We start from the raw sequence: 27,515 nt of genomic DNA, 5'->3' as shown, positions 1-27,515 counted from the left end.
GACGACTAGGAAACAACGCTTTTATTATTTTTCGTCTGTAAATCGATGAAGGGAAGCAACTCCGCGAAGGTTTGGAGGACAAGATGGCCGACGGGCTGGAGAAGTTGGTATCAAACCTGTCAATTTCATCCAGACTCAAACCTGGTGAAAGAGACAGCGAGGATACTGTGATTTACAGACAAAATGATCTCCCAGCTGAGGCTTTTCCAATGATCTCCGATATCAGAAGACAAGGAAAATTATGCGATGTGACACTTAAGGTATGAACTGCACAATCCAGGAGACATGATCATCGTTTGTAGATTGTAGAATCAATGTTCAAAGTTAGGGGAAAACAAAACAAAAAAGTCAGTAGAAACGTCTGCATTAGTTGTTAATAGTCTGTTTATTCTATTTGATTATTAGATAAACACTTGAAGGATTATGCTTCCAAGTACTCTCAAAAGGAAGCTAGCCGTAACATGCGCACTCTTTAAAAAAAAAAAAGTATAAAAAAAAAAGAAAAAAAAAATCCTTATGATCAGGCAAAAGGCTGATAATGCTAAAAGGGCGTGACATATGATATATATTTGAAATATGTTTTAAAAGAAGATGATAACATCCATTTAAGGTACCACAATTTCAACTTATTTACCCAGACTCACAATGATACAAAACAATACTGAATACACGCACAAATTTTCCTATTTTATTTCTTTTATTTTGTTTATATTTGCTTAATCAAGCGAAGGTAGAGAAAACACACATATATATAGGCTTGACGTTTAGAGCTTGCCAGAAGCTGCCCTCTCTCCCCCCAAAACAAAAAACAACAACAGCAGTATCGGCAAAAAGCCCATGCGATATATATATGTATATATAATAAACTACAGAAAGAAGGTTTGAATTTGCTTCATGGCACTAACAGTAAAAAATTGTCATTCATGACTGGCTGCTAAAAGTGGCCACTCAATCCCTGCAAGTAAATGCTGCCCAATGTTTGGTTTGGAAGCACGCGCGCGCGCGCGCACACACACACACACATTATATATGTATATTGTATATGAGTTATTGGTTCAGGTGAATCATGATTGTCCTTTGGAGTTCTCATTTATTCAGGCAATTCTATTTCAGGTAGGAGACCAGAAGTTCTCTGCCCATCGTGTCATCTTGGCAGCCAGCATACCATATTTCAATGCCATGTTCACGTGTGATATGGTGGAAGCTAACATGAGTGAAATCACCATGGAAGGAATTGAACCAAGGTGGGATGGCATGGCAAAATAACATTTTCCTTTTATTTCCTTAAAAAAACAATCCTTTGCACGCTACTAAAAAATTAAAATCTTGGAGCCAGTATTGTATTGTCTTGTTTGAGGATGCCACACCACTGTTGTCCGAAATTAGAGGAGAAGGTAAATGAATTTTTTTACCATATCTCACATAAACAAAAACATAATCCAACCACCAGTCATCAAAACCATTCAGGCAGAGAGATCAGAAAGAAATTCAAGCAATAAGCTTTGTTTTTGGAAGTCTTATTATGTTAAGGTGTCTGTCAAAAAGATGTTAATTGTTACATTTTTACAGAATTGCAAAGGATATAGACTTTTGTACAGTATGCACAAATATATCTTTGTGTGTGAAGTGAAGGTTGGGGATGGGGGGAATGCTGTGTAATTTTTGTAGATCAATTTTGTTTGTGTTGGTCCAGTTTAAAAAACAATTCTAAAGTGTATGTGCTTTTTTTGTTTTTGCTTTTTTCCCCCTTTGTATGTTTCTTTCTTTCTTTCTTTCTTTCTTCTGTTTGTATTTGAAAAATGAATAAAATCTTTAAAAAAACAACAACAAAAAAACCTGCCCAGACAGGAAAGGTTCCAAAGGTGTAAACCTTGCAGCACTGAAAGAGTTAGAAGTGTTTTCATTTTTTACAGCATTGAAAAAGATACATCACATTTTTACAGCATTTTTGGTACTCATACATGGCTTTTAGATTAGTTCTAAATTGTTTACTTATCTCGAGCATAAAATGATAAATGTTGACAATGGTTATGATTGTTTCTTATGATTGTTTCTTTCTTTCGCCAGTGCTCTGGAGGCCATGGTAAACTTTGCATACACAGGTTCTGTGGCAATTGATCGATACAATGCACAGTCACTCCTCATTGCTGCCAGCTTTCTCAACCTTCGCCATGTGCGTGAGGCCTGCTGTAACTTCTTCAAAGACAGGTATGTAGATGTGCAATTTGTTCTTCTGTCTTATACTGAGATTTTTTTGTTTTTTGTTTTTATTTTAAACATTGGAAATACTTTATGAAAATTCACACCTGTTTTGAGAGTAAAACTAGAAAAAAGATGTGAAATTTTGGGTGTGTTTCACATTAGACAATCAGAATGCAAGGACTTTTTAAATCATTGTCCCATTTTGTTTTGAATGATTTTGCTGTTGTATAGTGCAATAAATGTATCACTTCTGATGCAGTTTTACAAGTCTTTATTATTAGCCCATTGCCCGCTTATGGACATATATATGACAGTCAATGGTTTTGTTGAACTGTGCCTACTGGATGTATCTCACATGTCCAATATTAATTAGAATTGAGGGTTGATAGTTCAAGGGAAACAATTCACTCTTTTCCTCCCTGTCTTGCAGAAAGTTTGAGTTTTGTTTACATCCCCTGGGTTTGTTGAGTCTGCACTGTAAATTCATATGAAAAGGAAAATTCCCAAAGTCATTGCTGACATGGCTGGTCAAAGTAGTTTTGTTTAGTATGGATCGAACTCATCTCAGGAAATAATGAAAATATGGAATTCAGGGAAAGAATGCCTGTGTAGTGGTGAGGTTGCTGATTCAGGTGCAGGTTCGGATTAGATGATAAGTCACCACCCACAAAGGATGAAAGTAACAGTGATGTAAAATTTGTGCCTGGGACAGATAATTCTTTGTCTGAAGCAGGTCAGGGGCAAAGTGACAGTGAGGACGAACCAGTTGCCAGCATTAGCACTGTCATTACTCATGTGTAGGGTGGAAAGGGAAGGGGGATCAGGAGAGGTGGAAGACAGGTGATCAGTCATAATTGTCACAGGTTGTGGTCTAACTGGCTGAGGTTTTCTAGATCAAGCCCAGTGAACATCAAAGCTTTGCATGTACATTTTTGTTTTGTAATGTTTTGAAACTTGCATAGTATTAAATAGATAATTGGTGTGCCAAGTAACTGTTTTTTTTTTTTCTAGCATCACCACACCAAGTGGCAAAATGCAGGATTAATTTTCTCCCCCCCCCCCCCTCCCTTCTCCTACCTCATCCATCCCCTTTTTATATATATATAGATTTTTTTTCACATGTTGCATCAGAATATCATTCTTCCATATTATTGAATTGAAAACAATTTTTTTTTCTTCCAAAGATCATCTCAGATTCTATACTTTATAAGACAAATTTAAATGGTGTGTTACCACGGGAATGTAATGTATTTGACATCTGCTGACTACATTGTGTTTGTCATAGAACTCATGTCGTTTTCAGACTACACATTTCCAACTGCTTGTCAGTGCGCTCGTTTGCTGACCAGTACATGTGCTGTAATCTGGTGGAAGCTACCAACAAGTTCATTGAATGCAACTTCAGACAGGTAGCAGCCACTGATGATTTTCTCAGTTTGACCAAGGAAGACATCCTGGACATTATTTCTCGAGACGAACTAAATGTTTGCAGCGAAGAAGAGGTAAAGTCCGTTAGAAGTGTTGGATGGATTTTCAGATTAGCATACAGGCAAACATACAAGTCATACAAGCAGACTTGCTTGTGCACTGCACTTTTATTCATCACACGCTTGAGGCTTTTGTGTGTGTGTGTGTGTGTGTGTGTGTGTGTGTGTGTTTGGACACCCTTGCATACTTACTAATGCATGTATGGAAGCAGAGTAATTATGTGTCATGTTCACGCACACACTTTCTCATACACACCTAGATATACATTCATACACACATACTCACATGCACACACATGCACACACACACTTGCACATGTGTCATGGGTGCATCACACATGTACACACACACATAAGCACATACACACACACACATAAGCACACACGAAAACACACACACACACACACACAGAGGAACTTCAAAGTATAGACTAAAGAATACAAACTTGCCCATAGTGTACTTTTCTACACACTGACCTTTGGAACATGCAAAAAAATAGGAGAATTAGACTTTGGATGAATACAATAACCTTGCATGTGCTAAATATGCATTTAGAAGCTTAACAACTTTAAATTTTATTTTACATCGGACGATTCAGAGGAAGTTAGGATTACATCTGGAAAAAACTTCCCTAGAAGAGCTAAAAACATATTTAACGCCCAGTTTGTGTCAAACCTTTTCCAAAAGTCTGAAATTAATGCAGGTGATGAAGACACACAGAACACAATAAGTCCATGCCTGATTTGGGAGATGAGTAAAGTGGAACTTGATATTGATCATACTGACATGAAAAAGAATGAAAATCGGAATATCATGGCAATAGAAGTCCGATGACACCTTCTGATCATTTACAGATTGTCACAGATGGCTAACTCCTGGACAATCGTCAAGCAGGTTCAGTTTTTCGTCACACCAGAACTGAAAACAAAACGATCATACTATAGTGGTAAAAAGCGGTCAATATTTCCTGCTGAACTTATTGCTGTTCTTGCTTAAGGCTTTATATTTATATTCTTGATCTTCCAGTTTGTCTTCTGCAAGTCTTAATTTGTGTAGATTCCAAATCTGTATAAAATGCTTTAAATTCATTAAATTGTAAGAACAAGTCCAAAATTATGATAAAAATCAGTCACATTGTTCATCTCTTGAAATTGTTGGATTCCTTCACAAATTGGTCTTTTCCATAATGAATGGCCTGACAGCTGCAAGAAGAGATGCAAAACACGAACAGGTCCAAAATCTCTCTGGGCATCCCTGCATGTATTTTGCGTATGTTCACTCACAGTCACGCATACAGAAGAAAAGAACTCCCCCAGGTTACTTGGTTTGACCATTTTGTTTCCTTTGTTCATCTTTCTTGTTCTTGCACCTGCTCACCCAATCCCAAAATATTCTTCTATTTTTAATTTGTATTGAAAAAAGAAAAAAAAGGAGAATGACTTGGAACACTGTGTAAGGCTGAGGTATTCAAGGTCATCCCTGTGGACGGATCAAAGGAATAAAAACCAATGTAACAAACAAAAGGTACTGCGAACTGAAAAGCAGAATCTCTGGGTGACAGCTGGTGTTTGTAATTGCTAGGTGTGATGTGTCACTCTGACCTGGTAAACACCAAAAGTCCCAAATCACCAGCCCAAAGGCACAAAGGCTTGCATTCTATGTCGTCCGTCATACTTGGCTGGGCATCTATCTCCAGGAATGCCACTGCTGTTGTTGATTGACATCATTATTATGAGCAGGCATGATTGATCAGGAAGTAATGTGTTTGTCACCTGTACATTTCAGGAAGAGGAAGTTTTCTTTATCTGTTTATTTTTTCTGTCTTTTTTCTTCTTCTTTTCTGATAAGCATTTTAAAAATTTCTCCCATCTCACAAAGTTTGATGCAATTTTACACGGTGGACCAGCATGTGATTTCTTTACATGCATTCTTATACAAGTGTATTTGCATGTGTCCAGTAAATGCCCCACTCTGTGGGAAAAAATATACAGTTTCATTGGCCAGTAGACCATTACACTTTGTAAGCATTTAGTGTTCATGTTCAACAACAAAAAGTAAATTTCAGAGATTTTTAGTTGGGGGCTTGGTAGGTTAGTGTCCTGCAAGAATGTACATGTTTATGCACGCATAGCCCAGTCTCTCCAGTCAGATTTGCATTAATGAGATTTGTGAATTGCACTGGCTGGCATGGGAACGTAGAGGGCATTGACAAGATACGGTGACGAATGACTGCATCAGCTTGTGACTTTTGAATGTCAACTAATATCATCTTGAGATTCTGTTCAGCCTGTCAGGCCATATGTCTTATGTGTGTTTGTATTTGTATACTGGAAATCCAGCTTTGTTTGTTTTGTTTTTCCTTCTCCACCATGCATATAAAATTGTTTTATTTGCATATTGTACCATAAAAAAGCAACAACAAAAAAGCAGCATCTGTTCTGCAAGAAAAAAACAAACAAAAAAAAACAACAACAACCGAAAATATGGAATACATTATGTTTTTCTGGAAGGTGAAAAATCCTTTGGAAAACATATTTCATATTATTTTGTGGCATTTTTATTTTATTTTATATTCTTGCCTAATCACTTCTGTGGCAACCATGCCTTTCCTTTTTTGTTTTTATTGTGGCTATTTTTTTTTTTTTTTGGTGATAGGATGACTGCATGCAGTGGTATTTCTTTTTTATAATGAAGGGGAAAATATATAAAAGTAAAGAGCGTTTGTTTCATATGAAATTCAAAAATTGATTACACAGCATTCTTATATAAGATATAAAAGAGAGAGAGAGAGGGGAAGGGAGGAGGGAGAGAATCACACAAAAATCAAAACGACCAACTTTTCTGACGTTGGCTGTTTCTGCTGTCTTGGTGACATACTATGTATTTACAAACAGTGTGTGTGAGTGAGCGATTGAATGGGTGAGAGAGAGAAAGAGAGGGAGAGAGAGAGAGAAAAAGAGAGAATGAGAACGACAAAGGTTTATATCTTAGGTCTCTGGCCCATAACAAAGGAGTTGACCATGAACAAAAAATATTTGATAAAGTAGTGTCTCCTCATTGATGTGTACAATTGATCTTGTTGCACTATGACATTTATATAGTGTCATTCAGTAAACATTTATTGACAACTTGTGGTAAGACAGCCGATTTCTTTTAAAAACATAGTATCTTATGTTCTGCTAAGACAAAAAAAAAAGAAAAAAAAAGAAAGAAAAGTAATACAGATTACAACTACAAGACACAAGAATACTTCATTTTCTCTAAAAGAGAAATTGTTAACACATTGGTTGATAGAAAGGCGACATATCAAATAGCATATGCATAACCTCCACACAACAAATCAAAGTCAGACAGCACAGCCGCAGTGCACTTCACAGTTTATTATCTTCAGTGAGAACTATTGATTTGTGGTGTAAAACTTGAAAACAACGGATGAGAATCACTGTCATAGTATATGCAAACAAAAAAGTCATAAAGATAATATGCTTTAATGTTCACTTCAGCTAAACCCCAGATGCAGTGTTCACACTTCTTCGCATGCAGTGATCACAGTTTTTAGAGGTAAGGCAATAAATATCTTGATATGATTAAACATTGACATTTAATAACAATGATATGCTTAATATCCTATTGATCAATGTTTTTAATTAAAGTGTCATATCACACACATGCACACACACGGACACACAGACACAGACTCAGACACACACACACACACACACACACACACACACACACACACACACACACTCACTCACTCACTCACTCAAGCATACATTATATTCAGTCACATGATGGTCTGTATATTCTGGGTTAATGAAAAAAGTTAAGGACTGCTTGGGAACTTGCATATTTTTCTTCTTGGAAGCATGGTGAAATGATGCTGAATTTTCAGCAAACTGCAGTGTGTATATCTGTCTCTTTCTCTCTCTCTCACATACATACGCATATATACATGTGTGTGTGTGCGTGCATACATGTGTGCGTGTGCGCGTGCGTGTGTGTTCCACAGGTGTTTGAGGCGGTGCTGGAATGGGTGAAGCACAAAGAGGAGAGAAAAGCACACATCCCAGAGCTGATGGTTCAAGTCCGCTTGCCTCTGCTGACTCCGCCTTACCTCAGTGACCGCGTGGCCTCTGAGAACCTCATCAAGAACTCTCTTCAGTGCAGGTCAGTCCTCATACAGCAGTGCAGGGTCTCCTCTGGTGTGTGGCCTTGTGCAAACTCTAACATTGACAGCACTAGGATTGTGGCAGACAACCTGGGCATGGCTTGTATGAAAGGGTTTTGGCTTGGGCAGTGTGGGAGTAACACAACTGAAACAGTGTGGGCTGTGGAACTGCAGCAAAAGAAGTAAGGTTGAAAAAACTTAAAAAGGAGAATGATGTACAGGCAGGGTCATGGAGCAAAGTTCAAGGACGTTCAGCCAATTTGAATTTTTTTTTTTTTTTTTGGTGGGGAGTGTTAAATTTAATCAACCCAGGTGCTGTGATTGGTTATGGCTAAAACGGAAATCTTTTTCAAAAGTCAGAGTTAACTCACTCAGTACGGCCGGTCCTCCCTTCTCCTCTACACAGACCCCTTGGATGTCCAGTAGGTGTCTCAATGACCCAACCTTTAGCTTCCGTCGTCAGAATTGTGGTATTCTTTGTCAACATTCACCTCTTCAGTGTAAGAGCCTTCCGCTTGCAATACTTTGATGGTGGTAATTGGGGTGAAACGCTGTTACCGTCGTCTCTTTCGCCGTTCGTATGGAGAGAGTTAAGAGTAAAGATCAAGGTCACAAGTACATGATTAAACATGGTATGTTGAAGATGATCTGTTTTCAGTGACCTGTTCTTTGTTCTTCTATTCCATGATTCCGGTGTTTGGATTAAGTGGGTAACACAGTGTGCCTTTAAGGTCTTGCATTTTGAGGGGGGTGGGATCTGTTTTCAGAAATTTGTTGTTGACTGAGGCAGGGAAGGGAAAATGTTAAATTTCTCTGAAAAATTGTTTGGGGAATATTGTTGCTGAACTTAGAAAAAAGGTCTTATTTTTCTGTTTTTATTTCATTTATGTATATATTAATTTTGTTCCAGAGATTTGCTGGATGAAGCAAGAGACTATCTGCTGATGCCTGAGAGACGTATATTGATGCAGACATTCAAGACGAGGCCGCGATGTTGCACTGACATACCTGGGGTGATCTACGCCATTGGGGGCCTTAATCCTAGTGGTAACTAAGAAAACGTCATTTCATAAATTATGATAATAATGCAGGCTGATGCTTACACCTCCTAGGCATGGAGCTTGTGGCTTTTACAATTAAAAAAAAGAAAGAAAAAAAAGAAGTAATAAGTTATACATACATAAGTTCACTTGCACCAAGTACACCATACACAAATGTGTGCACACAGTTGTATGGAACAAACTGCGCTTTTCAGTACGTCAGGTGGATTCTACAGTTCAGTTGAAAACGCCTCTCAAGACACACCTCTTTTGGTCTGCATAGAATCTTAATGACTGATGTGCTTCTTGAACTTCTGCTGATTGTTAGTGTGTATGTGTGGGTGTGTCTTCATGTTTATGTGTGCATCCGTTTGTTTGTGTATGCTGTACTTGATGGACGTGTGTGTGTTTGTGCATTTTTTACTTCTTCTGTAAATGCCACAGCTCACTGTCTTGGAATTGTGAGCATCATTCTGCATTATTATTCCTATTCTTGTTATCATTATGATTGTTAATGGTGTTATTACGTTTTTGAAAGACAAACAGGTTTTTTGGGGCAGTTTCTCTCTCTCATTGTTTAGGCTTTATAGATAGTACTTAGTAAAAAGATGCTGGTTCGTTTTTCAGTTGGGTGATGTTTCTAAATCCTCAGGTGAGTGTGATTTTAATGCATTGTCTTTGACGTATGATTCTTCTGGTGTTTGTGTGAGTGTGACCATGTGTGTGTGTGTGTGTTTGTGTGTGTGCATGTGTGTGTGTGTTTGTGTCTGTGTCTGTGTTTGTGTGCCTGTGTGTGTGGATATGTGTATGTGTGTGTGTGTGTTTGTGTATGTGTGAGGTGTGTGTGTGAATGTGTGATATGTGTGTATTGTGCGTGTGCGTCAAGGGTGTATATTGGCATCAGACAACGGAATATACTGATTAAAGGTTGAGAATGTCTGATCATTATTCCAGAGGAGGACAAATGTCCCATTACTTTTTCAATGGGGAGGTCACTGTCCAATACATATATTTTTCAGCGTGGACAGTGTGTGTGACAAACATTAGTAACAAGTTGATCCTCCCCAAATGACCAGTTCAGTCACAACAGGGCCAGCATCATATGAGCATCCGAAAGTCAGTGTTTGCCAAAATCTTAGCAACTGACTAAACAAAGACATGATATCTTATGCACATGTGCTGGTCAGGAAAGCGTCTGGTTCTTTTTTTCTACCCGAGCAGATTTGGCCATGTGTAGAATCATTCCTTGATCCTCCCAAAGAAAATGTATAAGATTGCTGAGGATCAAAATGTATGGCTAGATTTTCTTGAACAATGACTAGATGATGCAGTGCTATGAACGTTCAAGTGTTTTGAGCAAGAAACCGCCAACGTAACAGTGACTATGATTGCACACACACACACTCAAATTGGTATCATAGCATGCATTTTTGCACAGTGTGCACAGCCTTGTGTGTGTGTGTGTGTGTCTAGTACAGTTGTCCTTTATGTCTTCCTGTTGGATGCTTACTGTGACAAAAATGGCTGCTCACCCAGACACATGTTACTGCCAAGTTGATTTGATGAACTGGCAATGGTTCTCTTGCCAATCTTGAGGCCTCTTTCATTAATTTCTGGCACTGCCAGGAGATATTGTACAGATATCATCCACACATAAGAGGGATGTGATCAGGTTTGATGTGACTGGACTCCAGGCTGTGTATGAAAAGAAAGTGTTTAAACATTTATGTGCCATCCTTGCTGACCCACCGCATCCCTTGAGTTTTAAACTGAGGGCCTACAAGTCTGTGAGGGATACATCAAGAAGACTGCTGAGCATCAGGGCAAAGACTGATAGACTCGTCAAGTCCTTTCTTCTCAGTACCATCAGACTGTTGAACAAGGAAGGCAGTCAGTGGAAGACTGGAGAAAATGGTGTTGGTGGGCAGCCAGATGTGGGAAGCTTGCTGTGGAAGTGTGGGGTGAAGAAGTGGAGTCATTTTATGCTTTGGAGCTTATTAATTATGGTGATTTTATTTGATGTATTGCTGTGGTGGTAGTGTTGGTGGTGGTGGGTGGATTGTTAGGTTGTGCGTTGTGTATTGTGTGTGTGTGTGTGTGTGTGTGTGTGTTGTTTTTTTTGTTGTTGTAAAGCACCTAGAGCCATACTTGGTTGGCACAGTATGAATTAATTTCTCCTTCTTCTTCTTATTGTTATCTTTGTTGTTATTATCATTGTTGATATTATGATTGATATCATAATAGGATTGCTGTTATGACGATGATAATTATTATAATCATTCACATCATTGACATCACCATCATCATTATTGCTATCATTATTCTCTGCTTCAGGGAACTCGATGAACACTGTGGAGCAGTATGATCCAGTGACCGGGAAGTGGTCAATGGCAGAACCTATGTCCACCACACGCAGTCGTGTTGGTACTGCCGTCATGGACGGTATGATCCAGGGGACTTTGTTTACGTCTATCTTTATATCTTTCTTATTTATTTATAGATAAATCCTTTGTTTAGTTATTTGTTTCTTTTCTTTATTTCGTTTTTTATGTAATTTATTTATTTCTGAAAAACAACATCTTTTATTCATTTTCTTGATATAAACATAGTAAAGGAAAACAAAAAAGAAAAGAAAAAAAAAAAGTGATAACTAACAAAATTCATTTACAAAAATTGCACATGAATTGGAAGTCTAGTGTCCAACCCCCACCCCTCTCTCACATCCAGTTTCAGTTTCTCAAGGAGGTGTCACTGTGTTCAGACAAATCCATATATGCTTCACCACATCTGCCAGGCAGATGCCTGACAGCAGCATAACCCTACGCGCCAGCCAAGCCTTAAGTGTATCTTGTATACCGATCATAGTGGATTTCTACTACAGAATTTTGCCAGAGGACAACACTTTTATTGCCGTGGTTCTTTTTCAGTGCATGAAGAGCATGTTGCACACAGGCCCTTGGTTTATCGTCTCATCCAAGTGACTAGACGCTCAGCTTGATTTTCCAGTCAAACTTTGGAGAAAAGATGAGAGCGGGAATCGAACCCAGACCCTCACTGACACTGTAATGACAGATAAGCATCTTAACCATTCTGCCACCTTCTTCCTCCCACCTCCACACCTTCACGAAACACACAAAGTAAAGCATGCATAACAGTCAGCCTCTTGAATTTCATGTTAGTACATATATATGTTGCACCCAATCTATGAAATTGCCCCTCTGTTCGTATATCTGTATTGTGCATCTTTTATACAGCTTCAAATGATTGGTATGGTTTTATTTGTTTTACACATGAAGGTCTTCCATACTTGAGGCGAGTCTTGTCAAGGTTCTTGGTGTCAGCAGATTCACAGGGGACTGTTGTTGGAGGGATGTGGTGGCAGTCTCCACTCTGGGAGGAATGCTTACTCACTCTTGTGCTGTTACTAAGCTATCTGTATCATCAGTAGGGGTCATAGTGGGTGGTGTCCTAAGTACGTTAAATCAGAACAGGCACTACTGAACACTGAAAGTGCATGGTTTCTTTCGGTGTGTGCCTGCTGACGTCCTGACATTGATGGTTCCCTGTGGACTATCAGTGCTGGGACTGCTACAGACAAACCCGGGTGTGGTATTTGGGGGACTTGGAATGAGTGGCGTGGGAGTAATGCCATTAAACTGGTGCAGATTATCGGACAGATGAAAAAGAAATTTCACAAGAAATAGGAGGCTTTTCTTGTGACCTGAATCCTCTGGCAAATTGACAGTCAGATGTTCCCATCTTTCTCTGTTGTGTGTGTGTGTAGGACTGACTGTCTGAATGTCTGTTTCTCTCTATCTTTCTCTGTGTCTTTTATGACGCTTTGTCTCTCATCATGTGCTATCTTTTCTGTCTATGTATCTTTGTCTCCGGTTAGTGTGTGTGTATGTGTGTGTGAATGTGTGTTTGTGTGTGTGTGTGTGTGCGTGTGTGTGTGTGTTTTGTGCAGGAAAGTTATGTGCAGTTAGAGCATGTCTTGGAGTAACATTTTTTAACTTTCAGAAGCATTGTCAATATATATTAGTATGTACTTTTGGAGGAAAGTTATCCACAATTTAAGTGTGTGACGGAGTTTGTTTTATTATTTTTTTTTATCTGGAGCATGTTTATTTTTTGTTTTGTGCAGGAAAGTTATATGCGATTGGAGGCTACAATGGGTCAGACAGACTTTGCACCGTGGAAATGTTTGAACCCTACTCAGGCACCTGGAAACAAGTGGGCTCTATGCATTGTAAGCGCAGGTGAGTTGATGGTTGCCTTTTTATTTATTTATCTATTTTATTTTATTTTATTTTATTTTGTGCATTTGTTGTTTTAGTTAAATCTGTTTCTTGGGAAGTTGGAAAAAATATTCTATACCTTACTTACTTTTTACCTCTGTTAAAGTTTAACTGTACTTTTTTTTTTTTTGCTTTCAATTTTGCCTTAGGCGATCTTTAACCCTGTGAATGCTAGACCTAATCGATTTTTAACCCCTTGAATACTAGATGTTGGTGAAATGAGATCAGTGTGGCCTCAGTTTGAAATGCGGTGACTACTTTTCTGTATCAAGGGTGTAACTGACTCTGGTGGACAACCGTAATGCAATCCCAGGAGGTGACAGCCTTCATGGATGAGTATACTTGTCAACAGCAGTCAAGGGGTTAAAACTGAATACCCCCCCCCCCCCGCCCCCCCCTTCACCTTTTTTTGTTTTGTTTGTTTGTTTGTTTTGTTGTGACAAAATTCCTTCAGCACATCAGTGCTGACATATTGGGACAATTACTGCACATGTTCTCAAGGATGCCATGTTAAGCATATTGATTAAACTGCCACCAAGATTACCGGGGCTGATCTACCTTCTCTAGAAAACATATATTGTGCGCAGCTACTCAAAAAAGCAAAATCAATCCGTCAGGATGAATCACATCCAGCTTTTGGGATTTTCGAGATGCTCCCCTCTGGTTGACGGTACAGAAGTATAAGGACAAAAACCAATCGGTTTGCCAATAGCTTTTTCCCCAAAGCAGTCAATGCCCTATCTCTCAAACAAATCCAGTATGATAAATAGAATTGTGTACTCAACAACCTTCTACCTGAAGATCTAGTCATCAGCCCCATCCACATGTAATATGCAGCTTCTTTTCAAACGTGTGTGTATGTGTGTGCGTGAGAGAGAGAGAGAGAGAGAGAGAGAGAGAGTGTGTGTGTGCATGTGTGTGTGTGTGTGTTTGTGTGTGTGTGTGTGTGTGTGCATGTGTGTGTGTAGTGCGTGCATGTGTGAGTATGCACAAGTTTTTGTATTGATATGCACTTGTATGTATCCTAATTTGTATGTATTCTAATTTTTACTGTATCTGTGTTTGTATATGATTTTCGATTTATGTTCGTACCTTGTACTATCCCGCCCCAATATTCCTTGTCACCCTGGTACACTTGGTAATATAGATATATTCTATTCTATTATACAGTTACTGTAAACTTCCTTGTAAATGTCCATTATCCAGTAAAAGCCCACTGCCCTGGTATATCCCCCATTTTGGGTTGAAAACTGTGGACAGGGTAGAATACTTTGTAAACACCCATGCCCCACTTTGAAAAAATAGATGAAAAACTGATAATCCAGTTTACTATTAGGGATCATGTTGCTTTACACAGCGTTAACACGAGATTTTGATGTCTTGTTCATGTCGCTAGCATTTTGTTTTCATTTGTTTGGGGAACAGGTGGCAGATTGGTTAAAATGCTCATCTGCCAATATAAAGAGTCGGTGAGAGTGTTGTCCTCTGTCAAAATTCTGTAGCAGAAATCCACTCTGATAGGTAAACAAATATATATGCATGCACTCAAGGCCTGACCAAGCGCGTTGGGTTATGCTGCTGGTCAGGCATCTGTCTAGCAGATGTGGTGTAGTGTACATAGATTTGTCCGAATGCAGTGACGCCTCTTTGAGAAATTGAAACTGAAAACTGTTTGCAGACAATGGTAGGTCTGACCATGGACATTCAGTTACTCTGTTCAGTACTAGTCACCAGTGTGCAGAGAAACGAATCTGAAACTCAGATTTAAACTGTCGGCACTGGGCTATGCTGCTGATATTGCAAGCATAACAAAAGACTTCTCACGCACAGAGTTAATGTCCAGCCTGTACTCTGTGGTGAAACTGAACTGAGGGAACAGGCTCCCCTTGAAGAGTGAAGTACCCAATGAATCCCCAACTTCAGGGTTAAATTTGTGCAAAGATGGTGACCTCAGTTCTGATACCCATCCACTTCCGCGCTTGGGGCGAGTCTTGTCAAGGACTTCAGTGTTGGTAGATTTATGGGGACTGTTGTTGAAGGAACATGGTGGCGGTCTCCACACTGGGGGAGACGCTCACTCAGTCTGGCTCTATTACTAAGCCATTATTGTCATCAGTAGGTGGTGTCCTAAGTACATGAAATCAGAACAGGCACTACCGAACACCACCGAAGTGATTCAGCAGCAGTGCAGGGTCTCCTCTGGTGTGTGGCCTCCTGGCAACCAAACATCGATGGTTCCCTGTAGACTGCTGGCACTGGGACTGCGACAGGCAAACCATGGTGTGGCCGTGTATGGGGGGACTCCGAATGAGCAGGGTGGGAGTAATGCCACTGATACAGTGCAGATGATGGGGCAGCAAAAAAAAAAAAAAAAAAAAAAAAAAAGTACATGAGATCGTCTGAGCAGAAGGCAGAGAAGAAAATGTCTGTGAACAGTGCACCAATCCCCAAATTTAGGGTTAGATTTGTGCAAGGAGCGGGTGGGAGGTTACAAGGTAGTTCATAGTACCTCACATCATCTGAACAGAAAAAGAGAAATAGATAACTGTGTGTCGTTTTCTTTTTTTTTTTTTTTTTTTTTTTTTGATGAGCAGTGCGCTTGGAGCGGCAGCAATTGGAGACAAACTGCTGGTGTCTGGAGGTTACGATGGAATGTCCTCTCTCAACTCTGTGGAGTTGTATGACCGCAAGAAAGACTTGTGAGTCCTGGCAGAATGTGTGTGTGTGTGTTGTATGTGTGTGTTGTGTGTGTGAGTATATTTATATGTGTGTGAAGTGGAGGTTTAGGCCTGGGTATGTATGCTTGTTAGTGGAAGGCATCTGAGACTGGCAAATGTGTGTTATGTATGTGTGTGTATGTGTATTTGTGTTTGTGTGTATGTGTGTGTGGGGGGTGGGGAGGGGGGTGCATGTGTGTGTGGGTGCTTGCTGGATGTGGTCCATTTTTATTCCTATTTCATATTTAATTACTTGCCTCCTGTGTATCTTTGATTATTTTCATAATTTATTATATCTAATTATTTTGTTTTATTTATTTAATTTGATTTCAGTTCAATGTATTTTCAGCATTTGATAAGTTCTCAAGGCCTGACTAGCGTTTTGGGGCTATGTATAGGTCAGCAACTCTAAAACAGTATATTTCTATATCACTGATATATTTTTTCTTTTGAAATTCACATTCTGAATGACCAACAGGTTTCATATCTGTCATGATCTTTACTTGCACCAGTCCATTCTTGTGTAAAAAAAATTACAAAATTTTAAAAATTTTATTTATTTTTTTAGCAATTTATTGGTCAGGATTGGTCTGCATGCTTTGACGCATCCTTGAATCTGAAACTGAAACTGAAACTGCTGACTCTGTCTTAGAGATGTTGCCAATCATAACTCCAAACAACATGGTCTGTGGTTATTTTGGGAGGCCACCTATTTATGTTTCTGTTTAAATATATTGGTTCATGCTGTTTACAATTAATCATTGAAAAACAGCTATGCAAGCCAGTATAAAAAAAGAGAAATTGAACACAAGATACAGAACATTATAAGATTATTCACCCCACTTTCCACACACATATACACCCAAAACACACACAACACACACAAGCACGTGTGCACGTACACACACAAGTCATAGTACACAACATAAATAGTACGCAGTCAAAGATATAACCTACAAATTCTGAAACTCTCAAACTGACTCACTTATTGACAGTCATTTTAGTTCATACTTGAAAGGGATAAGCTGTGGAGAATAATTCAGGAGGGGAAAAGGTGGGTCTTCAGACCGTATTTGAAAGACTACAGTGAAGATGAGGGAGGGAGAGGCTGAGGAAGTTGATTCCAAAGAATGGGAGCTTGGAATGTGTTGGCCATACCTTTTGGTTCAAACAGGGGGTGGGGGTCCTGAACAAGTGGGTGTCAGAAGAAGAGCGGAGTTGGCATGAGGGTATGTAAGGATGAATGAGATCAGAAAGATACTGTGGACCAGCAGCCTCAGTGGACTTGAAACAAAGAGAGATGACTTTGTAAATAATTCTTTCTTGTAACCAGTTTTAAGCATGAAGGAGAGGAGAGACGTGATCAAATTTAGAGGAACGAAAGACAAGACAAGCAGCATGGATCTGGATTTTCTGAAGTCTAGCAGTGAGTAAGCTGGGTGAACCAACAAGCAGGGAATTACAATAATCCAGGCGGGACAGCACAAAGACATAGAGGAGAGTTTTGGTCACATCTTCTGTCAGGAGATGACGAATGGATGCAATTCTGCAAATTTCAAAGTAACACAATATGCATAGATCTGCAATATGCTGCTGATAGGAAAGAGACTGGTCGAGTGTGACACCAAGATTACAGACGGAAGAGGAAAGACGAATGTTTTATCAGGGTTTGTTCACTGATAGATGTTCTTGGTCGGGTGCCATGCTTCACTATATGCCAGGCATGGCTGGGGTGGCCGGTTGTGTGTGGTGAAGTCTGTCAGGGGTTATGTACGTTGTTGTTTTGGTGTGTGTGTGTGTGTGTGTGTGTGTGTGTGTGTGTGTGGCTGCCAATAAGGTTCTTTGTGGCGGGGTCTTATCAGGGGAAGAAAGGAGTTGTTTACATTGTTGTCACAGCTGCTGGTCTTTGTTACAAGGCCGGGATCCATCACAGGGGCTGCTATTCTTCCTCCCCATCTTTCACCCATCTCAGCCACTCCTTTTATTATTTCCCTTCCCACCAACCCCCACCCCTCCCTGCTCCTTTTCATTCCTATGCCCCCCGCACCCCTCCTCCAACCCCTGCCCAATCTTTCACCCATTTCAGCCATTTCGTATGTTATTCCTTTTTTTTAAAATATATATATGATTTCTTGTTCTTTCTGCATTTTCTGATGTGTGGTTCTTTTCTTTTCTTTTTCTTTTTTTTCTTGCGAATGACAATAGTATGTACCATTGTTGGTGCAGTTCATGGTGTTCATTTCTTTTCTTTTTTTATCATTTTCTGTCTTTTTTCACTTTCTTTTTTTAGTCGGGGTTGGAGGGGGTGAGGGGGAGCGGGGAATTGTGGTGGTTGGCATGTTAATATATGTATATGTTGAAAAGGTGATCTATTAATAAATGGTTTCTGAGTGGGTGAGTAAGTGAATGTGTGTGTGTGTGTGTGTGTGTGAATGTGTGTGTGTGTGTGTGTGTACACGTGTGTGTTGCCAGCACACACTCTTGCAAGTTTCTGCCTTGCTCTTCCTCTCCTTTTCTGTGTTTGATCCTCTCTTTCCATGTCTCTCTGCATCTGTCAGCCTGCCTGTCTCTCTGTTGCTCCGCCCTGTCTATTGTTGTTGATATTGTTTTCCTCTTTTATTCTTGCTTTCTCTCTCTCCCACTTTATAACAGACTGTACACGTCTTTGTATTGTATGTAAATACTTTTCAGTGTATTTGAATACATTTTGTGCATTTATATATTTAAATTCGTTGTCTAAATTTTACTGTAATTTTCTTTTGTTGTTGTTGTTTTCCTGATACATTTTTTAAAATTTATTATTATTCCTTCATTTTTTGCCCAGGGGGCCAGATGTGAAAAAAGCATAAGTGTCTATTCCTTTGCACTCTTAAGATTTTGTTTGTGTGTTGTTGTTTTTCTTTTGTTTCTTCTGGTCTGTCCTGTCAGGTGTTAGAAGGATGAAAAGACAGTTCACATTTGTGCTTAACAAGCTGGCATTCTATGAACAGAACTCTTGGTGGCCTTTTGTTTTGTTGATGTTAAAGATTTTTTTTTTTTTTCAATTTTCAATCAAAAAAAAAAAAAAAAAAAAAAAAAAGTTTCATTTATCTGTCTATTCTGCTGTGATAGTCTGTGAATGTATTCTTCTTGCATCTCTCCTTCCTCTGCTTTTTTTTGTTGTTCCTTTTTTTTAAAAAATAACTTTGTTTTAATTTCAATTCTTAATTAACTGATTGATTGATAGATTAATCATTTACTCAATCAATTAATTGTTTATTGTTGTTTCTTTTTCTTTTATTTCAATTTGTAATTGATTGATCGATAGATTTATTAAACAATGAATCAATCAGTCAATTATATATGTCTTTGAGTGTTAGGGATTTTATTTTTGTTCTTCTGTTTCTTCTTCATTTGTGTGATGCAACTGTCATGCTTACATGAATATATAAGGGGCTTTTTGCATATTTTATTAACCTGCCATGCAGGTAGCTATACTCCGTTTTTGGGGATGCGAAGTTCTGTTTGTCAGTGGAAATGCCCATTGCCAAAAGGAAACACTTTCTTCTTTGTCTGTCTGTTAACAGAAAATGGGAGACAATGCTTGGTTAAAACTGGAACAACTGGCTGTGTAGACTCACACATGCACGCATGTAGGCAGACAAACATGCACGCCCATGCCCACATGCGCGCACACACACAGACACACACACACACTACGCAAGCACATACAACACCCCACCCCACTACACCACACCACACACACACACTTCACCATACCACACCACACCACACCACACCACACCACACCATACATCCAACATACACACACACATATACACACGCACATCATACCACACATACACACACACACTACACACAAAAAACACACAATAAGAACCATATATACGCACAAACACTACACCACATTAAAATCACAAAACCATATACACACACAAACACCACACCACATTAAAATCACAAAGACAACACACACACTCACAAACACAAACACACCACACACACGCACACACACACACACACACACACACACACACACCATATAACACTTTTAGTGAATAGACGTTAAACTGAAGATCTCAAACACACACACTTGCATACACACACCACATCACACCACACCGCATGCATACCATTTCACACCACACACACACACACACTCACACACACACACACACACACACACATATATGTTCTCACACACGTAGTCTCTCTCACACACATTCATGCTTACCATTCCAACACACACACACACACACACACACACACACACACACACCACACCACTCCACCACCACACCAAAACCACACCGCAACACTCATGCACATGCCCATACATTTTTTTTCATGGATGCACCAGAAACCTCCACAGGGCAAGCTGTCATGAACTGTGTATCATGACACCACCTTTCAGTCCTGCTTCCGTACCTGGAATAGTTGTTAAGTTTTTTTTCAAATGGTCCCACGATAATCTTTCCTCCCTTTTGATGTCACTCACAACTGTTTCTCCTCAGTGCACCTGCAGCTGTTGTTTCTGAGGATGGAAGAGAGAGAGAGAGAGTGTGAGTGAGTGAGTGTGTGTTTGTGTGTGTGTGTGAGAGAGAGAGAGTATGTGTATGTGTGTGTGTGTGTGTGTGTTGAGTGAGAGAGAGAGAGAGCGTGTGTGTGCAAATATGTCTGAGAATCGTTTGTTGGATAAGCACCAGAGTTTGTTAGACAGTTTGGGGAGTGGATGGGGATATTTTGAAGAAAGCACCAGAGTTTGTTAGACAGTTTGGGGAGTGGATGGGGATATTTTGAAGAAAGCACCAGAGTTTGTTAGACAGTTTGGGGACTGGATGGGGATGTTTTGAAGAAAGGACCAGAGTTTGTTAGACAGTTTGGGGAGTGGATGGGGATATTTTGAAGAAAGGACCAGAGTTTGTTAGACAGTTTGGGGAGTGGATGGGGATGTTTTGAAGAAAGGACCAGAGTTTGTTAGACAGTTTGGGGAGTGGATGGGGATGTTTTGAAGAAAGGACCAGAGTTTGTTAGACAGTTTGGGGAGTGGATGGGGATGTTTTGAAGAAAGGACCAGAGTTTGTTAGACAGTTTCGGGACTGGATGGGGATGTTTTGAAGAAAGGGAATGGGTGGTGGGTGGGAGGGGATGGTTTGTTTTTATTTGGTGGGGAGGGGGTGGCTGGTCTGTAGGATGGGAAGGGGTGAGAGCTATACGGGGATGGGGATTAGGTGTCTTTAGATGTGATTGGGGGTAATTAGATGGGAACGGGATGAGGGGTTAGAAGGGAATGGATTGGGGATTATTAGATGGGATGGGGGTGATTAAATTGGAACGGGATGAATGTTTATAAAATGGGAATAGGAGGGGTGTTATGAGATTGGAATGGTATGGAGTTGATAGATGGGGAATAGGATGGGGGGTTATTGGATGGAAAGGGGAATGGCAGTTTATTCAACAGGAACTGGATAGGATGCGGAGTTATTAGATGGGAAGGGGATGTGGGTTAATTAAATTGGAAGGGCATCGGAGTGGTGGGGGTGGTTGTTATTAGATTGGAATGGACATTTTGAGCTGGATAATAGAACTTGGGAAGGAATGGAGGGGATGGAGTATTGAATGCGAATGGAATAGAATTGGAGAAGGGTCTTTATATTGAGGAGGAATAGGAGATTTGGTAAGTAATAAGATGTGTTTAGCATTGGCGGAGGAATACATTTCATGGAGTGCCCTCAAGTTTTTTTGAAACAATATTGTCACCATGATGGTGGTTGGGCCAGTGCACTGCTTTGTCCTGACTGTCATCAAAGTTCAAGGTCTCTGACTTGCCACAGGACAGTGTATTGTAAGGACCAGTAGTAAAGCTTTGATCTTCAATCCTCAATTCTCCTGCATGTTTGCCAGGAGACACTCCTCCTTGAATACCACCTCATTTTGGTCTGACCTCTTTGGGCTATGTTGCTTGTCAGGCATCTGCCTAGCAGATGTGGTGTAGCATATATGGATTTGTCTGAGTGCAGTGATGCCTCCTTGAGAAACTGAAACTGAATGGAGTTTGTTGCTGTGGCTGACTGGGCTGAGAGTGACATGAATCACTTGATTGTTGTTGTCATCATCACGTTTGTCCTTCAGATGGACGTTGGTGGCCCCCATGAAGAATCATCGCAGTGCTTCAGGAATGGCTGTTCTGGATGGAGAAATCTACTGCTGTGGAGGACATGACGGCCTCTCCATATTTGATTCTGTGAGTAGCACACTTTTACCCACATGCTCTTGACTAAAAAAACCCCATTAATACTAAGTCAATAATCACCAGTTAGGTTAAAGAAAGGAAAAAATAAAGCAAGCACATGTAACTTGAAACTGCAAACATTTCTTGAAACAGTTAAAAAAAAATTGTTTTTTAATATTATTATCAGAAATGTATGTACATTCCTGACTGAGAGATGCACTCATCAGACCTAACCTAGAATATGTTGTGATGGACACGTCCACAAAACAGCACATCAGCAGGCTTGAACCCATCGTGCAGCGGTGGCTTAGTGATAAAGCTCCTGACCAAAAAACGAGTGTCCACTGGTTCAATTCCCACATACAGACCAGGATTTCTCCTCCCCACTCACCCAAACTAAGTGATGGTCTGGACGTTCAGATGAGATGATGAGCCCAGGTACTATTTGCAACACACACATGTAAAAGAACCCATGGCAACAAAAAGGTTGTTCCTGGCAAAATGTCATACTAAAATCTACTTTGATGGTTAAACAAATACATATGCAGATAGAAAAAAGAAAAAAAAAAGTGTGCTTTGCACTGTGATGACACAATCTCCCTAAGGAGAGCAGTCCGAATTTTAGACTGAGAAATCTGTTGTGACAAAAAGTAATTACAATACATTGCACATACAAAACAGTACAATGCAAGCCAGTCAATAGCCACTGCTTGATCATGTGTGACTGTATCATGAGAGGCTAGAAGCACACACAGACATACACACAGACAGACAGACAGACAGACAAACACACAGACACACACACACACACACACACAGACACACACACACACACACACACAACACAAAGTATACACACACACATGAAAAACCAAGTAGCACTTTGACCAAAGCATATATTCCAAAAAGAAACAAAAAAACACTCAAGCAGCTGGCATGTGTGGTCCATTCTCTGTGCAGGTGGAGTGCTACAAATGTACCAATAACACATGCATACACACAAAAATATATGACATTTTGACCAATATATGTATACATACATACATACAGGCAGCTGTCATGTGTGGTCAATGCAGGTGGAGTGCTACAACTGCACCCTGGGCACGTGGCGAGACGTGCCCAGCATGAGGTCCAAGCGCTGCCGTCTGGGCGTAGTCACACTTCGGGGCAAGCTGTATGCGGTGGGGGGTTACGACGGCTCTGTCTTCCTCCGCAGTGTGGAGTGCTACGACGCCAAGATGGAGAAGTGGACAGAGGTGGCCTCCATGAACGTGAAGCGAAGCCGGGTGGCTGTGGCAGCCACGCACGGGAAGCTGTTCGCCATCGGGGGCTATGATGGCCAGACCAAGCTGTCGTCGGTGGAGATGTATGACCCAGAGCTGAACACATGGGTCTTCGTGGCTCCCATGATTGCGCATGAAGGAGGGGTGGGGGTGGGGGTGGTGCCGAACGGGGAGCCCTGCCTTGACTGAAGGAAGCAAAGACTGGTGACGTGTGTGTTGGAGGGGCAGGGGTAGGGGCAGTGGGGGTGGGGGTGGTGCCGAACTGGGAGCCCTGCCTTGACTGACAGGGAAGCAAGCGCTGGTGACGTGTGTGTGTTGGAGGGGCAGGGGTAGGAGAAGAAGTGTACGGTAGATGTGTTGGTAAGGAGTGGGTTCCGGAGTTCCAGGTTTGGGATGAATATGAGGATGGAACGTGATGGGGTGAGAGAGGAAGTGTGTGTCTGTACGTGTGTGTGTGTTTGTGTCTGTGTTTCACGTTCCTGTGTCTGCGCAAACTTGCCTGTGTGTTGTGTGAATAAGCAGATGCCTCGTTTGTGTCAATCCAAATGTGCCATGCATGTGCATCTAGGCTGGGTTGCATGTTCTTGTGTATGTGTGACTGAGCCAGAGAGGGTAATGCACAGACGAGAAACGAGATGGATTTCCAGAGGCATTGGCAAGAAAATGGATTGTTGTGAGACCAGAGGAGTGGCAGTAGTTACAGGCACAGGCATGTGTGTGTGCATGTGTTTGTGTGTATGTGTGTGTGTGTATGTGTTTTGTGTGTATGTATGTGTGTGTATGTGTATGCATGCATGTGTGTGCATGTGTGTGAGTGTATATGTGTGTGTGTGTGTGTGTGAGAGAGAGAGAGAGAGTGAGACTTAAGTCTGATTGAATGACACAGGAAACAAATAATGAGCTGTCAGCTGTCAGATGGCTCTACCCAGTTAGGCAGCCTGTTGAGCAAATGACTTCATGTTTGTGATGCAGTGCACTCAGAGCTTGGTCTCTTACCGAGGATAGGCGTTATATAAGTACACATATCAGTCAATCAGTCAGTTAGCAAAACTGATGTGCTAAGCGACTCAGCACGTGATCCTGTTTGCATGAAGTCGTATCTTCAGTAGGAGAAAGGGTTGGGTGCTTGTGCATTCTGCTTATGTGACAGAGTTCTAGGACTGTAGAGAATGGTGCACTTGGCTTCATCATTTTGCATTCTGCTGTTTGTAGGGTGGATTATGATGTGGAATGGATTTTTTCTTGGACATCTGAAACATGCCTGTCTGCATCTTAAACACAGGAATCTGCCATTTGTTACAGACACCCTTCACACACATCTACACACACACACACACACACACACACACACACACACTTGCTAGCACACTACGATTGCTTCAGGGTTGTTGTTTTTTTAATATCATCAGGAAAAAGGACTATTGTAGCCATGATTTTAAATTGTGAAATAACTTATTTGAGGTTCATTGATTAATAACCAGCACTTTATCAGTGATAGTTTTCTCCAAAGAACCACACACCGATGTGTGCTCATTTGTTTATGTGTTACAACACACACGCCCACACACACACACACACACACACACACACATACACACACAAAGAAAAAAAGAATAGCTGTTGTATATGCATTGTAAAAACAAAACAAAACAAAACAATTTAGTGAATTATCTGTGGGATCAAGCGAAAAAAAAAGAGAAATCTAAAAGGATTGTGTAATGGTAATAATATTATGGATACTTATATAGCACTTATCCTTGGTCAGAGACCAAGCTCCAAGCACTTTACAGACATGGAGTCATGTGCACAACAGGCTGCCTAAAAGGGTAGAGCTGACTGACAGTTGCCTTTGGGTGCTCATCATTTGTTTCCTGTGTCATTCAGTCAGGTTTCAGTCATGCACACACTCTTACTCTCTCACAAACATGCAATCTTTAACATTATGATTGTTTGTTTATTTTTTACCCCTCCAAATAGCCAGTCATAGTCCATTTTTGGGGGTGTGTGTGCTGGGTATGTTCTTGTTTCCGTAACACACTGAATGCTGACATGGATTAAAGGATCTTTAACGCATATACACATGAAGGGGTTTCAGGCACTAGCAGGTCTGCACACATGTTGACCTGGGAGTCCGGAAAAATCCACATTTTTAACTCTCAAGGTGAACTCAGGAAACTCTGATGAAAACCCGCGCTCTAACCATTCAGCCACCACATTTGAGTGGGCTGTCTGAAGAGAGTGGATGGTAGCCTGTAGTCTGACGGACGTGATAACCCAGCATCTAGTAATTTCTGAATGATCAAGCGCAGACTGGCACAGTGTCTGACTTCCAGCTAGTTGCCTGACTGCCAGCATCACTTTGAGCCAGATGTATCCAAGTTCTACGATGAGTGTGAGCATAGTCATTTTTATTTTTATTTTTTATTTGGATTGGTGCTCTTCATACTACTTCACATGTATGGTTGAAGGGTGTGTAAGTTGCTGTATGTATGTTGTAGCATGCTCAATCAATCATTAATTGTCTGTCCCTTCCTTGAAAATGGAAGGAGAATGACTGACTGAAGTTGTTCATTAAAGGACCTGTCATCCCTCATAGTGTCTGAAGATGGGTGTTCATTAAAGGACCTATCAACCCTCATATTGTCGGACGATGGGTTTTCATTCATAATGTCTGATGATGGGTGTTCATTAAAGGACATGTCAACTTTCATAATGTCTGACAATGGGTGTTCATTAAAGGACCTATCAACCCTCATGTCTTACGATGAATGTTTCATTAAAGGACCTGTCATCCCTCATAATAACTGACCATAGGTGTGTTCATTAAAGGACCTATCAACCCTCATGTCTTACGATGAATGTTTCATTAAAGGACCTGTCATCCCTCATAATGACTGACCATAGGTGTGTTCATTAAAGGACATATCAGCCCTGATAGTGTCTGACGATTGGTGTTCATTAAAGGACCTGTCAACCCTCATCGTGTCTTACGATGACTGTTTCATTAAAGGACCTGTCATCCCTCACAATGTCTGATGATGGGTGTTCATTAAAGGACCTGTCATCCCTCATAATGTCTGACGATGGGTGTTCATTAAAGGACATATCAAAACCCTCCTCCTGTATAGCCCAGGAAATATTATTGTCTTGTACTGATGTAGCTGGTCACAAAATTATCAAACAAGATGATGATGGAAAAAAATGTTATTTGATTTGTACTGTGTACAGGCACCTGTGTTAATAACTGTTATTCATAACTATACACACACGCACTCGTGCACACACATGCACGCTTGTATGCACGCTCACCCACACACTTGCACATACAAATACAGACACCCCCTCTCCCGCCAGTGTGAAACAGATGTGTATTTTTACAACCGAAATCAATATGTCAATGATGAGAAGAAATTTGCGATTTTGTGCTTTGAAATGCTTTGAAATGGTACTCTCCTTGCAAATTTACTATTAATTACACATAATTGTAATGATAGTGACAAGTGCAATAAGTTAGTTGTAACAATGCAGGAAGGCCAGTCCACTTTAAGTGCAAGTAACGTCACCAGTGGATAGAAAGCCCACCCACCCTTCTGCAGTCATTTTCTCCTGACAAAGTTACATCATCAGTCAGAAACGTAACCTCTAGATTTGTTGATGGACATGACTTTATTGGCTACAGTGGCATAGACACGAGGTGGTGTCATCTGACATTTAACTTTTTCATTCTAGAAGTTTTACATCAGGCCAAAATGTTCCTCAATGATAGAAATCTGAATGGGTTTGAACTTACATCCTCCCTAATTATCAGTCTGTGATACTGACCACTTTGTCACGCTGGCCGTTCTTTTTTCTCTTCTTCTTTTTTCCTTTCCACCTGCCCACCAAGTGGCCTGAAAACTGCAGAGAAAAAGAAAGGACAAATGATTACAATGGGGATGTTTTGTCTTCTCTTTCAGCGCAAACAGCACTGATACAAGTCCCAAGCTTTGTCACACAACCCAATAAGGCTCAAGTCAGAAGCTGGCAGCATGTGTTGGAAAGATGAAAGCAAAGTGGTGTGTGAAAGAACTTCACTTGTGTTTGA

General features: G+C 40.5%; 1 protein-coding gene across 1 annotated transcript; it reads left to right on the top strand.

Moving 5' to 3' along the window:
* Positions 1 to 83: 83 nt before the first annotated feature.
* LOC143290414 (kelch-like protein 18) lies at positions 84 to 25,839 on the top strand. The gene is made up of 11 exons (XM_076599828.1): positions 84 to 260; positions 1,114 to 1,244; positions 2,068 to 2,208; positions 3,506 to 3,704; positions 7,703 to 7,860; positions 8,772 to 8,908; positions 11,236 to 11,343; positions 13,046 to 13,160; positions 15,794 to 15,898; positions 22,049 to 22,160; positions 23,225 to 25,839. The coding sequence occupies exons 1-11, from the start codon at positions 84 to 86 to the stop codon at positions 23,618 to 23,620; spliced, it is 1,779 nt and encodes a 592-aa protein (XP_076455943.1). The 3' UTR covers positions 23,621 to 25,839.
* The last annotated feature ends 1,676 nt before the right edge of the window (positions 25,840 to 27,515 follow it).

This window comes from Babylonia areolata, chromosome 15 (genome assembly GCF_041734735.1).
Source record: "Babylonia areolata isolate BAREFJ2019XMU chromosome 15, ASM4173473v1, whole genome shotgun sequence".
Lineage (NCBI taxonomy): Eukaryota > Metazoa > Mollusca > Gastropoda > Neogastropoda > Buccinidae > Babylonia > Babylonia areolata.
This window is presented reverse-complemented; position numbering and strand designations above follow the sequence as displayed.

Excerpts from the sequence above, each read along its gene's own strand:
- LOC143290414 (XM_076599828.1), top strand. The coding sequence starts at position 84 with ATGGCCGACGGGCTGGAGAAGTTGGTATCAAACCTGTCAATTTCATCC. Across the intron at positions 261-1,113 it reads TATGCGATGTGACACTTAAG|GTAGGAGACCAGAAGTTCTC; the intron begins GTATGAACTGCA and ends ATTCTATTTCAG. Across the intron at positions 2,209-3,505 it reads TGTAACTTCTTCAAAGACAG|ACTACACATTTCCAACTGCT; the intron begins GTATGTAGATGT and ends TGTCGTTTTCAG.